At 37.8% G+C, this 24,397-nt stretch overlaps 1 protein-coding gene across 1 annotated transcript in view; it reads left to right on the top strand.

Annotated features, from left to right (window-relative positions):
* The window catches only part of LOC139719262 (vacuolar protein sorting-associated protein 53 homolog), a 28,728-nt gene extending 12,142 nt beyond the window's left edge, over positions 1–16,586 (top strand). The window contains exons 9-21 of the mRNA XM_071630689.1: positions 1,282–1,497; positions 2,927–3,161; positions 3,689–3,780; positions 5,213–5,455; positions 7,062–7,224; positions 7,935–8,017; positions 8,809–8,887; positions 9,568–9,716; positions 10,588–10,743; positions 12,758–12,809; positions 13,222–13,326; positions 14,316–14,506; positions 16,210–16,586. Of these exons, the coding sequence (XP_071486790.1) occupies positions 1,282–1,497; positions 2,927–3,161; positions 3,689–3,780; positions 5,213–5,455; positions 7,062–7,224; positions 7,935–8,017; positions 8,809–8,887; positions 9,568–9,716; positions 10,588–10,743; positions 12,758–12,809; positions 13,222–13,326; positions 14,316–14,477 (1,735 nt within the window). The 3' untranslated portion in view covers positions 14,478–14,506; positions 16,210–16,586. The remainder of the gene's footprint in view (positions 1–1,281; positions 1,498–2,926; positions 3,162–3,688; positions 3,781–5,212; positions 5,456–7,061; positions 7,225–7,934; positions 8,018–8,808; positions 8,888–9,567; positions 9,717–10,587; positions 10,744–12,757; positions 12,810–13,221; positions 13,327–14,315; positions 14,507–16,209) is intronic.
* The last annotated feature ends 7,811 nt before the right edge of the window (positions 16,587–24,397 follow it).

Genomic DNA, 24,397 nt, shown 5'->3' with positions numbered 1-24,397 from the left:
TTGGGTTGATGTGGTGTATGTTCATTTCAAAAGTAATGATAAAAATGTTGAATGACCTGGAATGTATAGACAATGATATGTAAATTTTCTTCATTTTCTGACTTTTCAATGCCCTTTCACTCTTTATCTAGTCCTTCATGAAACCATGTCTTTAGGGTTTGCCCCTACAGAATGTGATAATAAACACATCAAAAGGCTTTACCACCATTAGTATGGTATGAACATGGACATTACTTTTTCTTCTGCCTGCAGATGAGAAATTGTCCTGTTTATTCAATTTGTACTTTCCAGCAGTGTATTAGTTTTCCTCATGTATGATTTCGTTAAATGCCAAATAATCTAAATATAGTTTGCATTGAATTGACGATATGTTTGGATCATCTAGAACAATGCAGATGACATTGAGAACTGATTTGATTTGCAAATTTTACAAAATAGCCCCGTGGATGACATTTATGTCAAGAAGGAACAAGGGATTAATATTTACATTGCAAAACTCAGAAAATGATACAATGTATTTCTACAACCAATACATAAGTTATCATCTTTGTGGAATTGAGTTTTTGTTTGTCACTCGGCCTTGAGATGGCAAAACAATGTATGTAGAAAATGTATGAAAATTAACTTAGTCACATATTTCAGCTTATTTTAGTATAATCTGACTCTTGACATAATCTTGAAATCAGAACCCATTCCGTTACTGAGATATGATGCTCCCCCCCCCCCCCCATGGGAATTATTCAAATTTTGTTGGCAAAACAACGAAAGCGGTGATACACTTGCCCCTGCTCAGCACACGTCAGGCATGGATTTGGCAAAACAACGTATCTACTGCTGTACATGCGATACGTTGTTTTGCCATACGCAGTATAATAGGCTGCGCGCTACGCGCAGCTGGAGAAGTGTGCGCATATTGACATTGTAATACATTATATGCGCGCCAGTGATCGAGACTTACATTGTTTGCTGTATCAATAGCAATAGTGTGGTTATGTTGAGACGGCAAAACAACGTATGTTTTGATTAAATGCAAATTATTCTAAAAATAAAGGGTCGACTGAAATCAATTTGCATGCACTGTATTACTGATACTGATACTTCTAGGGTAAGATATGAAGTGTTTAATGAAAACAGAAAAAGAGCTGTAGGTTTGCGAAACTCCAAGCTCGATTGACTGGAAATGAGGTTGGATGTAGATACGTTGGTTTGCCATCTCAAGGCCACACTGTCGTGCACCCCAGTAATCTTGCCTTGATTCCCCCCTCCCCCTGCTGTTCCCAGGAGAGACCTGATGAAGTGGTTCGTGACGTTGCAGCTCCAGGAGTACATGGTGCTCTTCGAGGAGAGCCAGGACGTGGCGTGGCTGGACAAGATCGACCGGCGCTACGCCTGGCTGAAGAGGGCGCTGGTCGAGTTCGAGGAGAAGTACGGCGCCCTGTTTCCGCGAGACTGGGAGGTCAGCGAGAGGATCTGTGTGGAGTTCTGTAATGTCACAAGGTAAACGCTAATTTCTGCTATCTTTTGTAACAACATGTCACGTTACCAGAAGTGGCTGTTAATTTTATACAGCTGTAAGAGAAATCCATATATATGAATTTCAGCTACTGTAAAAGTGGTTTCTTTCGCGGTGGTTTTATTTTTGCGCTTTGAGGTTGAACCGCGAATTTAACATCACGCAAAAATGTTTTGAATTCGTCGCTTGTTACAACGCTATCATTACCAACCGCGAATTTAAACACACGCGAAAAAGTCGGCACCGATGGAAACCGCGAAAGTTTCTGTACGCGAAAGAAACCACTTTTACAGTAAACCGTAGCTATAAATTACTGTTTGTTTGTTTGTGGATATGGAAATATGGCACATAAAGATGAAATATGACTTTGAAAAATGTGCGTGCATAAACACAGAATAAACAGCAAGAACCAACAGAAAAAATTACCATGTTCTTAAAGGACAAGTTCACCTTCATAAACATAAGGATTGAGAGAATGTAGCAATATTAGTAGAACACATCATTGAAAGTTTGAGGAAAATCAGACAATCCGTTCAAAAGTTATGAATTTTTGAAGTTTTTGTGCAGTAACCGCTGGATGATAAGACTACTCCAGTGTATGAATAACTTAGATGTCACATGCGTACAACAATATAAGGAAAATATAAAGAGAATTTCACAAAATGCCATCTTTTGAAAAAAGTACACATTCCCCTGACTCGTTACCGACAAATGTTATGGGTAATATTATTCCCCCTGCCTTTAGAAAGAGGCAAGTCAAGAGCTCTTTTATTATGCGAAAAAAGTGAAAATATGTTGAATTTTGTCTTACATTTTCTTTATACTGTTGTACGCATATGACTCACAAGCTGTAGTAGTCTCCTCATCCAGCGGTTCCAACACAAAAATTTTAAAAATTCATAACTTTTGCATCGATTGTCCAATTTTCCTCAAACTTTCACTGATGTATTCTACTAATATTGTTGCATTCTCTCAATCCTTATGTTTATGAAGGTGAACTTGTCCTTTAATTACGTACCTTCATTTGATTTTGGACATCTGCGTTTATATGGGAAATTTGAAAGGTAATATTATGCAGAAGTCATTCCACCATGAAAATGAATAGTTTGACATTGTCATTTGTACCTGTATTGCTGGTTTGATTCTCTTTTTCTGCTTGTAGACAATGCTTGGAATGACATTGTTATGTTTTCCGGTGTGTATTCTGTGTTGGTGATGAATTTGTTGTGAGTATTGTCTTGCAAGACATAAGAGCAACCATATCCCTCTTTACAAAAACGAGTATAGATAAGAAAAATGAAACAAATTTGCTGTGCTTTTACATGTGTGCTTTCATGATACTGAGCAGCTGTCTGTGAAAGTGCTCCCAAGCAAAATAAAAAATATGTAAGAATTCCTGCTTCTCATCTCTAGAACGGAGCTTGGAAAGACCATGCAGAAGAGAGCTTCTGAGATCGACGTCAAGCTTCTGCTGTTTGCCATCCAGCGGACCACAAATTTTGAGACCATCATCGCCAAGAGGTTCAGTGGGGTCACGCTGCAGCCGCCTGGTGAATCTCAGTCAACAGAGGGCGGTGCACCCATGCAGGACCAGGACCTGGGGTCCAGCAACCCATTTGAGATGCCAGATGAGCCTGTGGAAATCAAGGTTTGTTGTTTTTTTGGCTTTGGATAGAGTTCCAGGACTGAGATGTAAGATTTATAGACAGAAATTATCACATCAAGAATGCAAAAAATGTAGGTGTCCACACTTTCTCATGCAAAGAATCTATCAAATTGCATTTGACTTGCTTTGAATCTGTGTGTAGATCTCTATATGTGTGTATTGGGGTAGTATGCAAAATCTTTTTTTCATTGTTGTAGCCTCTGTTATTAAAACTACTGTCAAATATCTCCTTGTATGTAGCAAAAGATCAGAAATTAAGTTTGCACATCATTATGTTAACTATTTGACCATAAGTATGACATGTCAGTCAAACTAGATTCCATCCTCTCTTCATCCATGTATAAGAGGAATGTGTGTTTGTCTGGGAGGTATGTTTCATTATCTTTCAGTCGCTTAGTTCAGCTGTAGTCATTTTGTTATAGGAGGATTGATATATTTTTGTAGGGCAATAGCTTCCAGACTTGAAGTACACTCCAGTAAGAGTTTGTGTCCTCTCTTTCTCTCCTCAGACACTGGGCAAACCAAAGCCTTCCCTCTTCCAAGGAATCATCAGCCAGTGCTTCGAGCCTCATCTTCATGTCTACATCCAGTCCCAAGACAGGTAAGGGAAATTAACATCTATCTTTTTCAACATTGATAATTACCTCCACCAAGGGAGGAGGTTATGTTTTCAGTACCGTGGGTTTGTTGGTTTGTTTGTTTGTTCGTATGCAAACTAGCTCAAAAAGTTGTGCATATGGATTTGGATAAAACTTGCAGGAAATGTTGAGAATGATGCAAGATACAAATGATTAAATTTTGATAGTAATCTGAAAAATTTTATGGATTTTATGAAGGATTTTCGATAATTTGGCAGGTAGAGTCAGTGAACTTGGGAGTTCAAGCTGCACATTTTTGAGGTTTTCATACACGCACTAAAGTGCGTGCTCTAGTTTCTGCTAGGGCGAAGCACGCCAGAAGCTGAGGGTTTATGACGTAACAAAGGCTTCTATATTGGGAAATCGGGTGATTTTTTCAGCATGCACAATGGATGGAAATCACTGATCTCAATGGAAGAGCAAGATCATCGGTGGAAAGTAGCTGCTTGGTGGAGGTCTGTACTCTCAGAGTGATTTTCTAGTTTCTTGCTGTAGAAATGTTCACATTTTTTTTCGCTTCAATGAACTGTCGTGAAAGTAATACCACAGCAATGTATGGGGAGATTGTGAATTCTGCACAAAAGTGAAAATATGGTCTTACTTACCCAGGGTAGCCTCCTCAGTGTTGCCACTGTTTTTCCAGACTCCCCTGCCATTATCTTTACCCCAGCATTGGCAGGTACCTTTTGTATATGTGGTTCAAGATCAGTAGAGGGACATTGTTGGTATAAAGGTCTTGTGCAAAGATATGAACAGTTAGTAGGACTCAAATTTGGGACCTTTGTTTGAAAGTCTTGTAACTTTTATCCATAATACCACAGGGCTCCCATGACTAGTACTCTTGTTGGCAAGATCGTAATCAAGCAAAGTTGGCTGAATTTGACATGATGCAAGGAATTCAATCACAAGAATGTTCCCACTCTTACAGTATGATCCATGTTGATACGTCTTCCTGTGTGCGGTGCTAAGTCTGTTGGTGACACGACTTATCTCCTCTCGCCCCAAACATTACTGCACGTTACATCATTGAAAAATGGTGTTAGTGAGTGTTCTTCATACAATTTCATAAAAGGGCAGACAAAGGCCACCAAGATGCCCCTTTCTCTCTATCCATTGCAAAGCACAACCATTGATGATGCAGAAATGCTAGTGTAACTGAGACCTTTTTCTCATACTTCATGAAGTACATACATTTATGTGCTAAGCATGTGCATTTGAAGTGTAATCACTCATATTTCATAGGAAAGTGAGTGCATTCAGACATGCAATTACAGTAAGGTATCTTATGTAAGACTTCATGTACTAAGTCATGCTTTCCATTTGTGAAAGTTTACTGATTAGAGATTCTTTGTTTCAGAGCCAAAGTTACCTTGTCATCTTGTTTTTCTTCCACAGAAATCTGTCAGACCTAATCGGTAGATTCGTAGAAGACTTCCGGACTCAAGGCCCGCCCAAGATAGAGTCGGAGGAGAGTGGGGCTGTGCTGCCCTCGTGTGCCGACCTCTTTGTGTATTACAAGAAGTGCATGGTCCAGTGCTCACAGCTGAGCACAGGCATGCCGCTGCTAAACCTCACGCAGACATTCCAGAAATACCTCCGGGAGTACGCTTCCAGACTTCTCACAAATAACTTGCCAAAGTAAGTGAGCTGTTTTACAAGAACATTTGTGTTAAGTTTATTTGCTACATGGCACTCTTGTTTTACAACAAACACGGTTATCAGAAAATTACATTACAACAAAGTAAAAATTCAAGTCCCAAAATTATTATCTCTATACATTTAAACTTTTATTTGTTCGGCTATAATAAAATTTGGGTATAACGAAAGAATTATTATTTAGTAATGCTGTTAGCTTCATCCTCTTGCCTGTGTGTAGACATTTTGCAATAGTGTAGAATCATCATGGGCACAAAGTTATAGGTCATTCCCTGTGGCCGAGCCTCAATCTTGAAAGCTGCGATTTTTTTTTTTTCAATCTTTATTATTATTCTCACTTTGATTTTATATAATTATTCTGATTTATGAATAATTTGATATATACTGTATTGCAATCATTTGAAAGTCAAGTACATTAAAGATATATATATATATATATGTATATACTTAAATAGGCCATTTATCACAAGAAATGCTAGACAATCCAGTGAGCTAAGATAATTTATGGAATCTCTAATTGATTCTACATTAAAGCAACAATGCCTGATATTCTGACAAGCAAAATTTTCTTGAGCATTTTCAACTTTGATATGAACCCCTGTATTAATTGCTAAATCCATCCATGCCATCTGTACAAGATATAGGTTTGAAAAGCCATGACCAACTTTGCTGGCGTTAGGTGTAATGGTAATAACAGACCTTCGTTTGTGATTGACTGTTATTATTGTGCATAGGTATTTATATATTTTCCTCTTCTTTTCTTTTTTTTTCAAACAGTGCAGAAACCTGGATATCTAATAATGCACCTCATTCAAAACAGTTGAGCTAAAGTTCTAGAGATTGAAGTATGGGCACATGTTCCATTACCGTGATTTTTCTGATCCTTCATCATATATTTGGTAAAGTAAATGGGGGGGGGGGGCATAATATCGGTGAGATTACAATGTGGTAGCTCATTCGTTTTTCACAGAGCATACCAAATGTAACCACAATTCCTCACCAACCAACAGCCACTTTCACCACAGATTTGCAGAGGAGTTTAATGTCATTGAGTTAGAGTGTTACAAATTGCAAGTATACAGTATCCCACTTCACTACTCACACCTGAGTAGGATAAGAATGGTCCATCCTTCACATGTTCTAGAAAATGATGATGCCAACCCCTTGCGGTTGGTCCCAAGTGACTAGCATTAGCAAACCTCCCAACCGCTCTGAATTTGGAGAAAAGAATCTGGATTTTGACCATTCCAAGCTCTTGTTTCAATAGGAGTTTCTAACTTTTTCTTGATAGCTTTACGACGCACTCATATGGGAACTGCTCTTTCTTTCCTACTTTTGAGCCAAATCATCCCTATTTTTTAGTTAGACAGGTTGGTAGGTCTGCATTAGTCACTAAATCATGGCAGCCACAGTCATTGTTCTCGATAAGAAAAGTGTATGGTTCTGAGTTGATACAAGAGAAGTCAATGGTGTGGCATTCAAGATAATGTCCTGACCACTCCAACCTTCCAGTTCGAGTGCTTGCAGGCCAATCGAGTCGTTCTGCATTAACCCCTACTTTCTTTGATCAACCCCTGCCCCCTCCCAGATCACAAACCACCACCCCAGCTGGTGGCCTCAACATCTCAGCACTCCTCAAGGAGGGTCTTAAGGAGTCCTCCTCCGACGTGCCCAAGTTCACTGCCGAGGAGCAGTACCTGGTCTGCAGCATCCTGTGTACAGCGGAGTACTGCTTGGATACCACTCAACAGGTGGGTCCCCATCTCCCTGTGAATCTATTTTTATAGTTTCAACATAAACTTAAACTATTTCTATACTCTATTAGAGAAAACTTCAGTTTCTGGGGGGGGGGTAAGGCATTTCATCAAGGGTTTTTGGTCAGACATTTTTTTTCTCTGACAAATTTACAAGGATTTCAGTAGTTTATAACAATTTGTCAGAAAAAAAAAAATCCTACAATACACTTAGTGAAATGCCCCCAAGTTATTGATGTTTCCCCTTTTGTTGCTGCTGTTGTAATATTTCTAATCTAGCAATGTCTTCTTGGTTGTTGTTGTTGTTGGTGTTGTTGTTGTTGTGAACTTTGTTCCAGGTTATCAATACTTTCCTTGTTAGATTTCCATTTGAGCACTGCTTTTTGTGCTATCATTGATGAATGATGTCTTCTTACTGTTTTTTTTTCTTCTTTCTTCTAGCCAAAAATACATTTGAGGTATCTCAGTGAAATCTTATCTGTGAATAAGTGTAGAATCATACTTGCTTATTATTGTCACAACCTGACTTTTTCTTTCTTTCTTTTTTTCAAATCATTAAATTGCAATGTTAAAATGAATAGTGACCAAATAATGAGCAAATAAGCATGCATGTTTGTGTTATCTTGTACTCAGATCATCTTTTACATATCTTTACGTGTTTCATGTGTGTTTCAACATGCCCCTCCCGTCACAATGTGTCTGCATAGTTGGAGGAGAAGTTAAAGGAGAAGATCAACCCGTCCATGGCCGACAGGATTGACCTGAATGGAGAGATGGATGTTTTTCACAAGTGAGTTTTCTGTTTTCATTCTCTCTTTTCTCTCTTTTAGCAACACTTGGAAAGATTGGAAGGTTGCAAGTGCGTTGGATTGATATTTAGAAACAGTACATGATTTGATTTGGTTTGATTTTGATTTTTTTTCTGAATTTCTTTTTCATACATTAAATGAAATACAAAGTTAATTGAACAAAATAATTGAGCACAGTATAATATGAATCTGACAGTTAAAACAAATAAATGATTTTCTTTTTAATAACTTCAACATGTTCCAGAAGTATTTCAAATAGAATAATTGTTTGTAGGGACAGGGATAAGTAAGATTCGGTCAGAGGGATTTCACTCAATTAATGAGCTTTTGCCCTTGAGATGAAAGCAACAGAACTGAAGTTCACGATTTTACAGCAAGTGATTTCTATGTAATGCCAGCTTCGACTGCACTTATTGCCACAGGAATATCAGCTTTGTGGAGAGTCTTCACCTTTTCTTTAAAATAAATTTAAAACTGTAATCTTTTAAAACTGTAAAACTGTAACAATCTACTGCACAAGAAGCAAGCCTTTGAAATAAACTCCCATACACAACTACCCTCTGATGATGTTCTCACCTTGTTCATGGCTGTCAGCGCCGGATCACAAGCCGTCTCACAGCTTTTTGAACCCATGGCATTGCAAGTATCACTTTTGTAGCCACCTTTTCTTAGTAAAATGCCGTGCATTGTTCAAGTTATCTTTTAGGTGATTATGTTATGACATCTTAAAGGGTGCAATATTCATGTGTTTGTTTTAACTTTTTATATTCAGTGTAATATCCAACTGTGTGCAACTACTGGTCCAGGATCTGGAGACGGCTTGTGATCCGGCGCTGACAGCCATGAACAAGGTGAGAACATCATCAGAGGGTGGTTGTGTATGGGAGTTTATTTCAAAGGCTTGCTTCTTGTGCAGTAGATTGGAAAGTTTAGCCATGCATCTTGTTCTGCATTATGGAAGTAAACCTTGATGTTTTGGAATGCTAATACTGGTAAGAAATCTCACACTCTAAATTCATGGTCATATTGTAAAGTTTTATGTACATGGATTTATTTATTTTTTTTTTTTGCTGATGTCAACGGTGATTCTGCCTTTTACTTAAATTCTGTGTCTAATTTTTTAGTGCCTTAAGTGCCTACATCCTATTTTTAGTGCCAGCATATTAGGTGAGTTGTTCGTTTTAGTTGATTAAGCCTTCATACATGCCTCTGCTATCTCCAGACTATCCAGATCTGAGTGTATATGGACTATTTGACTCTCAAGAGCATGTAATATAGTCATCCTTTCATTCAGATTGGATCCATAAGATCCAAATAAGTTACTTCACTTTACACAAAACTTGATTCTTGCTCGAGTGAATTTTCCCTTCTCTTCTACAGTATGAACAGAAAATGAGGACTTCTCCTTTGTGTAAACTTGGGCTGACATTGAGAATATTAGTAGAGGTCAGCAATGTATATGACTTATCATATTGCATAGAAGGGATAAAGATTTGCAGCACGAGTGAAGATGTGAATGTTTTTTCCCCAGGTGAACTGGTCATCAGTGGAGACGGTCGGAGATCAGAGTGGCTATGTGACGGCCATCACATCCCACATCAAACAGGCTCTACCGATCATCAGGGACAATCTGGCCTCAGCCAGGAAATACTTCACCCAGTTCTGCATCAAGTTTGCCAAGTAAGCCCCCAGGCAGAGTGTTTCACCTCATGACCAAGGGGCCTATTTTGCGAAGAGTTGCAATTGATATTACGCTCGATTTATTGAGTATAACTCGGTAAATTGAGCATAAGTTCAATATTGAGTGTAAGTCCTTTTTCATAAAGACACTTAGGCGTGACTTCAAGAAAAATCAGGCATAACTTTCAGTAGAGTGAGCATTACTTGTAATCAATCACAAAGTTGTGTATGAAACGCAATTTGCGATTGATCGCAACACACGCTCAATCCTTATGGAACAGGCCCCAGGTCTATGGTAAAGCTCATTCTAACCCACTTAGCAACCAGATTTGTGCATTTAGTGATATACCCTTTGTGTACCATTCAGTCTTCTTATGGTCTAATGGTGGTTGATACAAATTTACAGCAGATATTAGGTATGACAAAAAAATTACCTATGTAAAGGATGTGTGCATTGATTCAAATGGGTTAATAGTCAAATTGGCATAGCTTACAGACCTTGCAACCCCTCGCCAAAAAAAAAAAAGAAGAAACCCAAACAAACAAACCAACAAACAAATAATGAAACATACACACAAGACAAATGAAGAGGAAGCAACATGCTTAACAAATTTATGCGGTGAAACGTGCACATGTGTCCATTCCAGTCTCAACATGTAGAACGTTGATAACCCACATTAAATAGAAAATTCCTACGAAGTTGTCCGTTTCATACCTCTAGGAGAACATTAATGTCCTCAGTTTATCCAGACTTTTCAAGAATTTTCAATAAAACAGTAAATGGTCAAAAATAATAAAATAACGAAGTAGATGGGGGAAACTCTTGTTCACACTCCCTTCTTTTCCTCTCCCCCGTTGCTATGCCCTCCAGTTCCTTCATTCCGCGGTTCATCAGCCACCTGTACAAGTGCAAGCCAATCAGCACGGTGGGGGCGGAGCAGCTCCTCCTGGATGCCCACTCCCTCAAGACGGTGCTTCTCGATCTCCCCTCCATCGGCTGCCACGTCTCCAGGAAGGCTCCAGCAAGGTAAGGAAGACTTCTTCTCTTATTCATTGTAGTTTTAAAAAGATCCAGCCATCGAGCAGCCTACTGTATAACCTAAGCGGAGGATGCAGCTATTGTCTTGCCGTAACGCTAAACGGCTGACGTGGTGAAACTGTTGTCTTTGCTAAGTGATACATCTGATAGCGAGACTACGAGCAGGGGATGCGCGCGAAGCATCCACCGCCTCTATCCACTGGTCTTGCTTTAGTCGTCGTTTTCTTACTATTGATTTTGAATCCGTGGCAGTTTTTCTTATGAAAATTCCCACAGATTCAAAATCGATAGTAAGACAGCAACTACTAAAGCAAGACCAGTGGATATAGGCATCAGATGCTTCCACTGTTCGTAGTCTTGCCACATCAGACGATGCGCTTATCTAAGACAGTAGTCTCGCCGCAGCAGATGTTTAGCTTAAAAGCAAAGACAATAGCTGCATCCTCCGCCTAGATTATAGGCTAGTCATCGAGATGCTTCACCAGCTATTACGGGCGATTCCCATAATAACAAAGTCCTTGTAACCAGCAATTTCCTTTCATTATACTGAAATTTTGTTATAGCCAAACAATAAAGTATTCAAAGATATATAGGCAGTAAGTTTTTGGACCTGAATTGTCACTTGATTGTGACGAGAGTTCCGTTACAACCATGTTCATTATAAATGGAGTGCACTGTATCATGCGTGCTTGTGGTCATGAATTAGGCAAACTGCATAACAGAAATACGAGATGGAAGTAATGCATCTCAGAGTGCTACAAACACACATTACAGCTTGCCCAGGACAACTGAAACCCACTACTGGGCAAGTACAGTGAGTGGGCGCCTGCTTGTTCAAAGTTTGGAGCCCTTGTCCAAGTGCCCATTCAGCCAAGTGATATATGTTTCTTTGTAATGGCCTGAACCTGTCAGAAAACTGGGATGCATTGTCTCTCAATCACAAATACTGCTGAATGTAACATGTAAGAGTCATATACCTGTCTCCTTCCCTAACTGTATTAGTTTGTGAGATTAAAGGACAAGTTCACCTTCATAAACATAAAGATTGAGAAAATGCAACAATATTAGTAGAACACATCAGTGAAAGTTTGAGGAAAATTGGACAATCGATGCAAAAGTTATGAATTTTTTAAATTTTTGTGTTGGAACCGCTGGATGAGGAGACTACTACAGCTTGTGAGTCATATGCGTACAACAGTATAAAGAAAATGTAAAGGAAAATTCAACATATTTTCACTTTTTTCGCATAATAAAAGAGCACTTGACTTGCCTCTTTCTAAAGGCAGGGGGAATAATATTACCCATAACATTTGCCGGTAACGAGTCAGGGGAATGTATACTTTTTTCAACAGATGGAATTTTGTGAAATTCTCTTTATATTTTCCTTATATTGTTGTACGCATGTGACATCTAAGTTATTCATACACTGCAGTAGTCTTCTCATCCAGCGGGTACTGCACAAAAACTTCAAAAATTCATAACTTTTGAACGGATTGTCTGATTTTCCTCAAACTTTCAATGATGTGTTCTACTAATATTGCTACATTCTCTCAATCCTTATGTTTATGAAGGTGAACTTGTCCTTTAAGTGGTGAGTAGTGAAATGTGAGTGTTGGTGAAGCCTTTTTCTTCAGTCGAGTGATAAGTAATTTTGCAGTTTGCGTTCTTTGTCAATGAGATGAGACTCATTACAGCCTCACATATCTCCTAACAGCTAAACTCTCCTTGAAATGTGCATGATGCATTTAGGACTAAAGAGCAGAAAATGTAGATTTCAGCATTGTTTTGACATTATGGGGGATCTGGTTTGCTGTATGAAATGTATGTTGTACTGTGACTCCCGTGTACAGGCAGGTTAACTTCTCTTTTTGTTGTTGCTTCCTGTACCAGTGAGAGCAGTGATGTAAATATTAGATTGAAACTCTGTGTAAAACATTGACTTTTAGGTGTTATTCTTTTTTCTCTCTCTCTTTCTTTTTGTGTTTGTCACAATCTTATTCAGCTACACGAAGATAGTTGTGAAGGGAATGACAAAGGCAGAAATGATACTGAAGGTAAGTGTTTTTCAAATAATCATCATCTCAGAATTATTCACCTCCTCCTCATCCAATCTTGTATTCTTTCCTTTCCCGGCTCATCTATCTTTTTGTGTGTGTATTGCAAGAAATGAATATTCAGTTGTTCTACTTTGCATGTTTCTGTTCTCTCTGTCTTTTCTCTGTTTATGGTGTGTTGAGCTGTATTCTGGTCCACATTTTACGTAAATCATTGTATTAGCATAGCCTTTGTCTGAATTTTTACAATTCTTAATTCTGCAGCGCTGATTTTGAGTATGAAATCAATATTGACAGGATATTGTATTGCAGTGTGTTATTCTAGTTTTCTAATTTTGGAAGGCTACTGTCATAGCATGTCAGAAAATCAAACAAACCAACTTCACTTTCTGCATTGCGGTGTTCAACACAGGTTGTGATGTCACCCCAAGACCCAGCGGAAGCTTTTGTAGATAATTACATCAAGCTCATCGCCGACACAGACACCTCAAACTTCCAGAAGCTGCTAGAAATGAAGGTGGGAAACTGATTCACACTGTTAAGTTGACTTCTAACTATCAATAAACATTTGATTTATGATTGATCTCAGTGTATTTTGCATAAAATTATCAGCAGCTGAACAGCTGAAGAAATTTGAATGTGTATTATTGTTTGATTTTCATTTTTTAACTTTTACTCTCTTTTTTTTTCTCAGAATAAATACCCTGGTCCTCAAGAGATGATGTTTTGTTGCATATTGTGATTCTATTGGGGTTTTTGATGGCTCACATTCAGGGTGAATGACAGCGTAGTAAAATGGCATTTATGTAATGGCCAAAGTTTTCCATACGACGGCAAAAGAAATGGCTGTTAATCATTGTTGTTACAACTACAGTGGACTCCCAGTATAACAAAGTGCTTGGGACCAGCAGTTTTCTTTTGTTATATCAAAATTTCGTTATAACCGAACAAATAAACAATAAAAAACATAGAGCCAATAATTTTGTGACCTGGATTTTTATTTCATTGTAACCAGAATTTCATTATAACTATATTCGTCATAACGGGAGTGAACTGTATAATAGCTTTATTTTCATCATCGTTATCATATTAAGCGTAGAAATGAGCTCCTGCTAGAAGTGGTATTGATTCATTTGGAAAAATGTGATTGTTCATGATTACAGTCCAATATTTCTGAAACCATGCAAGATAATCTTTTTATTATAATTATTTTAATTCGGGGTCTTTTTTTAAGGTTTGTGTCAAATATCTTTCCTCTACTTAACAAATTCTTAAATAATGCAGGTGTTTGGTTATCTTGACTCTTTCAGGATCTAAAGCGCAGCGACCAAAACGCCATGCTAGACCTCTTCAAGGCCCGTCTATTATTATTATAATTTTTTTTTTTTTTTTTTTTTTTTTTTTTTGGGGGGTCTTTCTTTAAGGGTTTGTGCCAAATATCTGTCCTTTACCTATTAAAACAAATTCTTAGATAATGCAGGTGTTTGGTTATCTTGACTCTTTCAGGGTCTAAAGCGCGGCGACCAAAATGCCATGCTGGACCTCTTCAAGGCCCGACTGCCGTCCAACCACCCCGGCGACAAGGTGGTGGTGGTGCCCTCTACCCAGGAGCAGCAGGACATGAGCAGGATACGAAGGCTGGAGAAGATCATCAAGAGGAAGCTATAGGTACTGCCAGACACTGTATAGTCTTAGCTGTGAGTATTATTACCTCCGCCAAGGGAGGAGGTTATGTTTTTGTTACCGTCCGTTTGTTTGTTTGTTTGTTTGTCCGTGTGCAAAATAACTAAAAAAGTAGTTAACGGATGTGGATGAAACTTACAGGATAGGATGAGAATGACACAAGTAACAAATGATTAAATTTTGGTAGTGATCCGAGAATTTTGGGGGAATTTATGAAGGATTTTTGATATTTTGACAGGGAGGGTCAATGAACTTGGGAGTTCAAGCTGCACATTTTTGAGGTTTTCAAACGCGCACTAAAGTGCGTGCTCTAGTTTCTGCTAGGGCGAGGCGCGCCGCGCAGCTGAGGGTTTATGACGTAACAAAGGCTTCTATATTGGGAAATCGGGCAATTTTTCAGCATGTATACGTATGGATGGAAATCACTGATCTCTATGGAAGAGCCCAAAGAGCCTTTTCCCAGTGGTGGAGAGGAGAAAAATCTCTTTGGGAAGAGCAAGATCATCGGTGGAAAGTGGCTGCTTGCCGGAGGTCTGCGCTCTCAGAGTGCTTTTCTAGTTCAAATTTTGATTAATAAATTGATATGCTGATTTATTTATGTGTGTATTTTATTATCATCAAGTTCGTATATCCATTCATGGAGGAGGTTGCTTATTAATTTATTGATTTTTATTCATATGTTTTGGTATTTGATTTTTCATCTTTTTTCTTCATGGATGTGTGTAATCATTATTTTTATGTTTTTATGTTTCCAGATAATATTTTTCTTGTTTGGTATATTTTGTGCGAGTTATGTAGGTAGCCTTTGATGTGGTTTTGTAATTACTTGTAGTGGCTATTTACTTTTTCTGCCACTCCCTTTTTTTTTTTTAGTAGAATCTAACACTGACAAGAAAATGTCAAATCAATAAAGTGTTGTTGTGGTGTTCACTTTGAAGAAGTAAATGGAGATAAAGGCCTGCAGCTGGAAACCAGAGTAGAGCTCAAAGATCGCCTCCAGATTGGCACACTTTTTATCAGAATTTGTCGCTCATCCAAGTCTGATTATGATGAAAATTTGGAACAGTAGGCAACAAAGCCAACAAAGCATTTCACCTGCGATACGAATAGGTGGAAAATATTTGTCATTCGATCCTGGAAAAAGATGTGTGTATCTGTGCGGTGTTTCAAGATTTTTATCATACGGAGGGTGACAGGCTCATCTGGGTCGTACGCCTGAGTGTTCGGGAGCTTGTCACGAGAGATCAGAAAGTCGACACCACGTCAGGTGTGATGGACGTGCAGATAAGATGATCATCTCACGAAGAGTGCCAGAAAAGAAATAGTTCATTATCTGCTAGGTTTTCATTTTGAGGTGGGAAATGGCAATATCCTGCAAATGTGTAATGCGTGGAGGGAGCAGAGGTATGTTTGTAAGATTTGCAATCAAATTCGTCATATTTCTGTCAAACATCATCCAGGCAGCAAAGTAGAACACAATAGATAAAGGGTCTTGCAACTTTGTTATTATATAAAGCAGACAATCCATGCCCTGAGTTGACTGTGATATCATGAGTGAAATCTAACAAACAGAACACTGTGTAGAAGTTTGATCAAAACTTGACAGAGAATTAGAAAGTCCACTCAAAACGTGAAGTGTTCTTGAGGTAGAAAGGAAATTATGTGAAATTGACAGATGTCAATCATATCACCATGTTATGTTCTGCTTCTATTTTAGAGACACCTGGAAGGTGCAGTTATCCTCCTCCTCCTCCTTACAATGAAGACGCGACGAGTGGTGGTTCAGTGGTTCAAGCTGTTGATTCCTAAAACTGGAAGACCCGAGGTGCAAATCCCAGCCTATTTGCCGCTATGAGTGTCTCACACCCCCAGAATAAGAGATTTTTCTTGCTGCAGTGTTTCTGTATTATCCAATACTGAGTTCCAGTTCTTCTGGATCCCACAAATTCTGCCACCAGTCATTTAGACATAAAGAGATGCCATAGCAGGTATGCATCAAAGAAGTAGGATGGTGCAAATTACATTACCCCAGGATCTTCCAGCTGAGGCACTTGAAATCATAATGATAGAAAGGTAGCAGGTTACAAGCATAAGTCAAGGGGCTGAGATTCTACTGAAAGAGTATCTCAAACAGCATTTAAAACCCTCAAATTGGAGACTTATGACACCTGCATGAACCAGGGAAAGTGGGGTTGATACATTTACAATTTATTTGTTCTTTTTTTCCCCCAGTTATTTGTTTTACATGTAGTATTGTTCTAGTCACTGTGTGACAGGTGGCACGCCTCCTTATTTGACTCCCAACTGTGAAGAGTAGTAAAAGATGAAAAAGGATGTAAAAAGGGTGGTTTGACTGAAAAACAAGAAATGTAATATTTGTTCAAAAATCAGAAGTTTGATTGAACATAAGCACCTCAAGTGCACCTTTCAAAATATGAGAATTTATAGGAGCTCCGAATCTTGTGGGGTTTCTTGAAGCGTGTTGACGAGGTGTTTGAATTGATTTATGGGCCGGAATACACAAGAGACATCCGACAGTGGATGTGCGCTGACACACACATGCGCAATGTACACCTATTTTCCGCTTGTATTAGTCAATTGACTAAACCTAAACCGTCATTTCAACTACTTTTGCCAATTTTGGTTCATTGTGTTTACGTGTAACATCTCCTTCACACTAAGCTGCATCTAAACTTCAGAGATGATCTTTTCCAAAAAAAACTGATTTTTATCTGATGGCTGGCTGTCTTTTTTATGTCTGTCGTCAGTTTTGGGAGAGGATGTGGTACAAATACAATGTCAGTTGAAAGTTCCAATTCTGGAAAATACCACAACACCAAACTTACGAACAAACAAATAAACCAAACAGACATTCAGTGGTTTCATTAGGTTTTCGTGGTGACAGGTCATGCCTGTAAGATTGAAAAGTGACATGTCCATGTGAGCTTTTTTCTTTTCCTTTTTTTTTTTATGCCTCCGCCACGAAGTGGTGCCGGAGGCATTATGTTTTCGGGTTGTCCGTCCGTCCGTCCGTCCTTCCGTCCGTCCGTCCGTCCTTCCGTCCGTCCGTAATGAATTTTGTGGACAAGGTAACTATCAAAAGCTGTTGAGGTATCCTAATGAAACTTGGCATGTATGTGTATTAGGGGGTGAAGTTGTGCCTATCAACTTTTGGGTGCACGTGCTCAAGGTCAAAGGTCAAAAGGTCAAGGTCAAATACATAAAATTTCACTATTTCCACCATATCTATGCAATGCCTGAAGATATCTTCTTGAAACTTAGTGTATACATGTATTACCCAATTTAGATTCTCTGGTGAAAGTTTGGGTCATGAGGTCAAAGGTCAAAGGTCAAAAGGTCGAGTAAAAGTATTAAAACTTCTTTTTTTTCTCTGTAAATTGGAAAATTGTTCAAGGTATCTTCATGCAACATAGTATATATACATGTACTGACTGGCAGTGATTATCTAGAGAATGTAGGGTTCATGGGGTCAAAGGTCAGGGGTCAAAGGTCAAGTGCAACACTTCAAAATTTTACTATTTCCCTCATGTTCATGCAGTGCCATCAGGATAAGTTTTTTTTTTTTTTTACACTTGGTGTATGCATGTGTAACCTAATAGAAATTCTCTGGAGAGTTGTTTTCTTTTTCTTTTTTTATTGCCTCAAAGGTCAAAGATCAAGTGAAAGTGCTGAACTAACTTTTTCCTCCATATCTCGGAAGTGGCTCAATTTATTGTGAAACTTAGTGCATATCTATGCATGTTCTACCTGAAAGTGATTATCTTATGAATTTTAGGGTCTAAGGCCAGATGAACATGGTAACAATTTACTATTCAGTACAGAAATTGCACTTTTTCTCCATACCGGTACCATGAAAATTACTCAATGCATAAATGTATGAATGGGTCAAAGTCAAGTTAAAGTCCTTAAATCCCCAAATACATGCTCTCCTATTCATCCAATTAAACCAAGTTCAAGGAAGGTGAACATTCAACACATTTCTGACAAACTTGTCATTTCAATATTTTGCCAGTTTTGTGAAAATGTAATCACACATTGTCCACATGTACTATCTAGACCTATTAGGAGAATCATGCATTATGGCGGAGGCATACCAGTCGCCATAGCGACATTTCTAGTTTGTTGTATTTTTTAGCTTTCACACATATGTAAGCAATATTTTCATGCAGGACTTGCTACATTGAATGTCTGAAAAAATGTTTGAAAATATCTGAATGATTCCACTGGGGCAATGTGCAACGTGAGACTGCTCAAGGCCAACACAAAGCCGGAAAGTTGTTAATGCTGTATATAGTCCATTTGTCAACAACTTTCTAGAACTTGGCTTAGAATGTGTAATTTTTTTTTTTGTAATTATCACCAAAGTACTATACCTATGTGAGGAAAAAAAAATGTATGTATGTACAATTGAATGTATGTATGAATGTTATCAGCATTGAAGTGGTCACAATCATCCACTATGTCGTGATCTATTTTGTATGATTTTGTGAAAAATTATGATATTTGATTGAGACAAAGTCTCCGAAAAGCATCATCCATATAAAACAGCCTAAAGTCTTGCAAGTGAATGATGTACTATGGGTATATAGCATGCCATAGATAAATGGTGTCCTGTGTGTTGCGTCTGTTGGTCAGAAATTAACATTTATTCCCACCACCCCCCCCCCCCCTTCCTTTGTTCAGGCCTGTAATACAAACTGGTGTACAATCCCAGGTCACTTTTATACCATATTGTTATGTGGGAGGTCAGTACAAATGACTTCTTAGCTGCCCTTAAAGCATGAAACGTTAACATATGAAACACGTGTTGTGCTGCCATTGTAGGTGTAGGGTTTTTGATAAGTATTGGTGAAAGGGGTGATTAACAAATCTTCTAATCAGTGAATAATCCTTATCTTGTTGGTCTCATGACCACTGGTATTGGGTAAGCATAACAGCTCCAGCTACAGGCATACTAGATGGGTATGCAAGCAGACATGTCAGTGTGAATTCAAAATTAGTCACATGTCAAAATTATTCTGTTAGTTTCTTAGTCAACTCTTCTATTTATCATTTTATATATTCAAAGAGATGCATTTTTCTTTTATACCTGACTCTTGATCAATGACCCTGTTTGAATACATTATTGTAGTCACTAATCTATAAAATTCAACCTGATTATGTTTCAGTCTAAACAGTGCAAAATTATATTACTAATACAACTTTCCACAATAGAGTTGGATGTGTACTGCCTTTAATGGGCTGTGAAAAAGAACACAACAATAGAAAGAAAGAAAGAAAGAAAGAAGAAGTGATGAGCTCTGTTCACACCAGCTGTATCACAGAGGTTGGATGTGTTCACATGCAAATAAACTTGGCAGCCCCATGCCAGCTGTAGCATTGTGTACGGCAGTTGTCGGTACCAGTTGAAAGGGATAGTACAGTATTGGTGGAGATGAGAATTGGGCTTTTAACTTTTTGCGAGATACCAAGAACACACTTATGATATAGTACAGAGCATACCATTTTAAGAGGAATTCAAAGTTTATTTGATGAAAATCGGGTTTGGAATGACTGAAACAACCAAAAACAAAGTAAAACAAAGCAATCGTAATAAAGTGTGGGTCCCACACTTTATTAGAATTGCTCTTTTTTGGATATCTCAGCCATGTCAAAACCAATTTTCATCAAATAAACGTTGAAGTCATAGAATGACATGCCCTTTCATATTTCATAAGAGGTTTCTCATTATCTCACCAAAAAATGTTAGAAACCTGAAATTAGGTCTCAACCAAAACTGTACGATCCCTTTAAAACTGATGTGCCTAATGTGGGGTGTGTGACTCAGTTTGGCAGTATTGGCAAACTTTAGCATGTAAGAGAATTAAGTGTACTACACTGGTCTCTGAAATAGAGAAAAAAAAAATACTGGCTCAGCACCCTGCTTTGTGACAGAGAGATTTAGTGGCTGTGGCTCTAAGCGCTTTTGTTTGATTTCCCCAGTTGATAGCAGCAAGAATATAAACTACAGAGGAACCATGTTATAACAAACGCCTAAAAAACCCATGACGATTACCTTGTTATGTCAGGTTTCTCATTTTATTGGGGTTCAAAAGCAAAGAAATAAAAGAGCTGCAAAATCACATTATTTCCAGAGGGTTTGTTATATCTGGGCCCCGTTTTATCAAAAGATAAAATCATTTATAAATTTCCTTTATACCACACAAGCTGCCATAGACTTACAGTTGAAATCAACTATATAATCAATTTTAACTCTTCATAAAACAGGGCCCAGGGCCCTGTTTTATGAAGAGTTATAATTGATTATATAGTTGATTTCTATGGTAAGTCTATTGCAGCCTGTGTGGCATAAAGGAAATTTATAATTGATTGTATCTTTTGATAAAACGGGATCCTGATCTCTGTATAGCAAGGTTCCAGTGTACATGCAGTGATGCACTAAAAGTAATATCTCACCATTGAGGTTTCATGATGCTATATTGACTAAAAGTCAGCTCCATAAGGTAGGGATCTGAGCAGGGGTAACAAGGGAATATATATATATGTATGATTTGTGCAACTGCTATCAAACTGAATTGTATTCTGTTGTGATATAATTATATGTATTTTGTGTCATTTTTTTGTTTTGACTATGTGTTGTAATACTGCCTGACAATACGATACAGTATGGATAAGTAGATATACGATGAAATATATTATTGCAAAAGGATTGAAAGTGTTATTGATGTCTTCTATTGTGTTTCTGTGCATTTATTGATTGCATTTGAAGTTATGAATTAGTGAGATGGATAAATAGATAGATAGATTGATAGATAGATGGATAGATAGATAGATGAATAGATAAATAGATAGATAGATGGATAGATAGATAAATAGATAAATAGATAGATAGATGGATAGATAGATAAATAGATAAATAGATAGATGGATAGATAAATAGATAAATAGATAGATAGATAGGTATATAGATAGATAGATAAATAGGTAGGTATATAGATAGATGGATAGATAGATAAATAGATGGATAGATAGATGAGATAGATAGATGGATAGATAGATAAATAGATGGATAGATAGATGAGATAGATAGATGGATAGATAATAGATGAGATAGATAAATAGAGAGAGCGAGAGAGAGAGAGCATGTTTGGGATAAGAATATGATTGATGCAGAGACAGATGAAGAGGAAGAAAAGAAACATGTATACTGCACTTACATTGTATTTTGAAAACTACATGTAGTGAGAGGAGAGAGAAGAAGAGATTTTAAAAAAAAGAAGAGGAGGGGGACATGTTTGAGATAAGGTGTGATGGTGGATACAGAGATACGTTGTATATGAAGAGGAGGACAAGCATCAGAAAGCAACATTCAAAGATCAATTATGCTTCAGATATAAATCATGGTAATACACTGTATTGTTGACCCTGTAATAAATGGAAAATCTTAACAAATGTTAGTGATCTCATTCAAAAGAAAAAAAAAAGGACGGAGATGTAATGAAAAAAGGGGGTGCCTAGACCAATGGGAGATCTGAAAGGGGCGTGACATCATCACTTCATACAACTTGCACAAGTGGTAACTACTAATATCTCTTGATTTATGAAAACATGGTAAAAATGACACTTTCAAATTCCATTTTTTTTCTCATTTAAGGTCAGATTCTGCCAAAACCTATACCACTCTAGGAGTGCATAGATCCTTGTAAAATGTGATTATTTATGGGAATGCCACGTTGTATGTGTCAGCTTGTACAGCGTTAGTGTAAACAACATTTAAGAGATTGACCTCATTTTCGGGAGAATTCCATCAACTTATGGTGAGATAATGTAATCATTTGTTGTTGTTTTTTTCATAAGATGTGAATAGGCAGACGAGATACTCACCATGTGATGTTTATCAAACCAGGAGTGACTTTCTGAGATTTAACCCTTTGTGTGCTGTGAGTGGTGATCGGCACAGAAAAAGTCCACAGCGTTGCACACACTGTGCAGAGTCTATGGCACAGGGAAGAGATTAAGGAATGGTCGTGAGTGCAGGCCCTAGCCAGGGGCGGATCCAGGAATTCTGTAAAGGGAGGGCGCAACTAATATTTCTGGTGCCACTTCCGGGTTTCATTTCATTTTTTTTTCTTTTTATTTATTTTGCTTTTAACGAAAGATAAGGGGGGGGGGGCGTGCGCCAGTTGCGCCCCCCTCTAGATCCGCCACTGCTAGCTATGATCTGTTTGTATTCTGCGTGTTTTTGCATGTGTGTGCAAATGTCCGTGCCCATGGGCGTCTGTTCACCTATTTCAGTTTTTCTTCTCTCTCTCTCCTTCTCTCTCTCTCTCTCATCATTTCACATTATCACATTCACTTTTCGTATACTGTGCATTTTCACATAGACTTCACATGTCGCCAATGACGGACGTTTAATTCATACGTGCATTTGATGTATTTCCAAATATTTTTTCATACATTTTCTGCCATACCGTAACACGCTGCTGAAAAAACAACAACAACGACTACACTACACCTCCATCTTCCACCGATTAAATCACACGTCAGTTCACAGACTGTGTGGATGGTAGTACAATGTACACGGGAACCCGCAGCCAACCACCCCCCCCCCCTCGATATTTTTCGCCTTATTCTTCGTGACATTTTGGAAGGAGAACGGTTCGTCGAGCATGCGGGTGACTAAAAATAAGAAACCTTTTGCCTATAGGATGATGTGAGAAAAGAGGAAGAGAAGGATGGATTACCCCGTGGTTAATCGGCCGATGAACTGCACAGACATTCCGCTCTTGGCAAGAGAGAGAAGCCCGATGTGATTTGAGAGAAATGGAACAAGATAAAATGGTATACAGCCTACGGCCACAGGACACACACAAAAAAATAATAAATTGATTAACATTTATGGATTGAAGGTCTCCGCCGCCTGAAAGTAAGTTAGACGTGAAATCTTTAATCTGAAGAACGTTAATTGATGAGGAAGATCCTGCCATTTATTTGAAATCCTATCATTTTTCTAAGCACATGTAAATAATAGTTGTACAGGGATAGTTTATTTGTTTGTTTGTTCGTTTGTTTTGGTCTTAATATTGTCAATATACCCCGTTTTAGTGGCAATAATAATAATAATTATAATGATAACGATAACAATTAAATGATAATGATAATGATGATGACGATGATGATAATAATAATGATGATGATAATAATAATAATAATAATAATAATAATAATAATAATAATAATAATAATAACTCAATTATTGTTGAGCGCAGAAACTATAGGCCTATCTTTATATTTTGCCCTGCAAGAGCTCCTTAATGCTATATTGCTACACTATCCTAAATAATTTGAATAAATCAATATTAAATGAATGTTTGAATCCACAAAACATTCAGTGATCAAACATGTAGAAATGGGCGGAAGAGAGAGATAAGAGAGAGAGAGAGAGAGAGAGAGAGAGAGAGATTGACCGGAGAATAATGAAGACAATAATATACCTAAAATGACATACAAAAATCACAAAGAATTCATGCGCACGCTTTCGAAAGGACTAGGCCTACTTATCAACTTAATTCTAGGTCATTCATATGTGCTATCATTGAGTCGTCTTCTTGAAAAATAAAATATAAAAGTACATATTAGTATAGGGATGTTACTTTGAACATAATAAAAATGATTTTATTATATAAAGTCCTTGTATTCAAACTGATAAAGCAAATAAGATATACGAATGAACTGTCTGCAGATTTGTATCCTATGTTCTCAGAAAGGGAACATTGGCAAAGTACCATGACCTCACGAAATGAACTATAGACAACACGTTTAAACACATGCGGTGAAAACAATGTACGATTAAATATACTTTAATGGACTCCATTAATATACCT

This window comes from Diadema antillarum, unplaced genomic scaffold, assembly GCF_040938485.1.
Source record: "Diadema antillarum isolate AM-2024a unplaced genomic scaffold, OU_Dant_1.0 scf00000108, whole genome shotgun sequence".
NCBI classification, from domain to species: domain Eukaryota; kingdom Metazoa; phylum Echinodermata; class Echinoidea; order Diadematoida; family Diadematidae; genus Diadema; species Diadema antillarum.
Note: the sequence above shows the minus strand (reverse complement) of the source record. Positions and strands in the feature narration are given on the sequence as shown.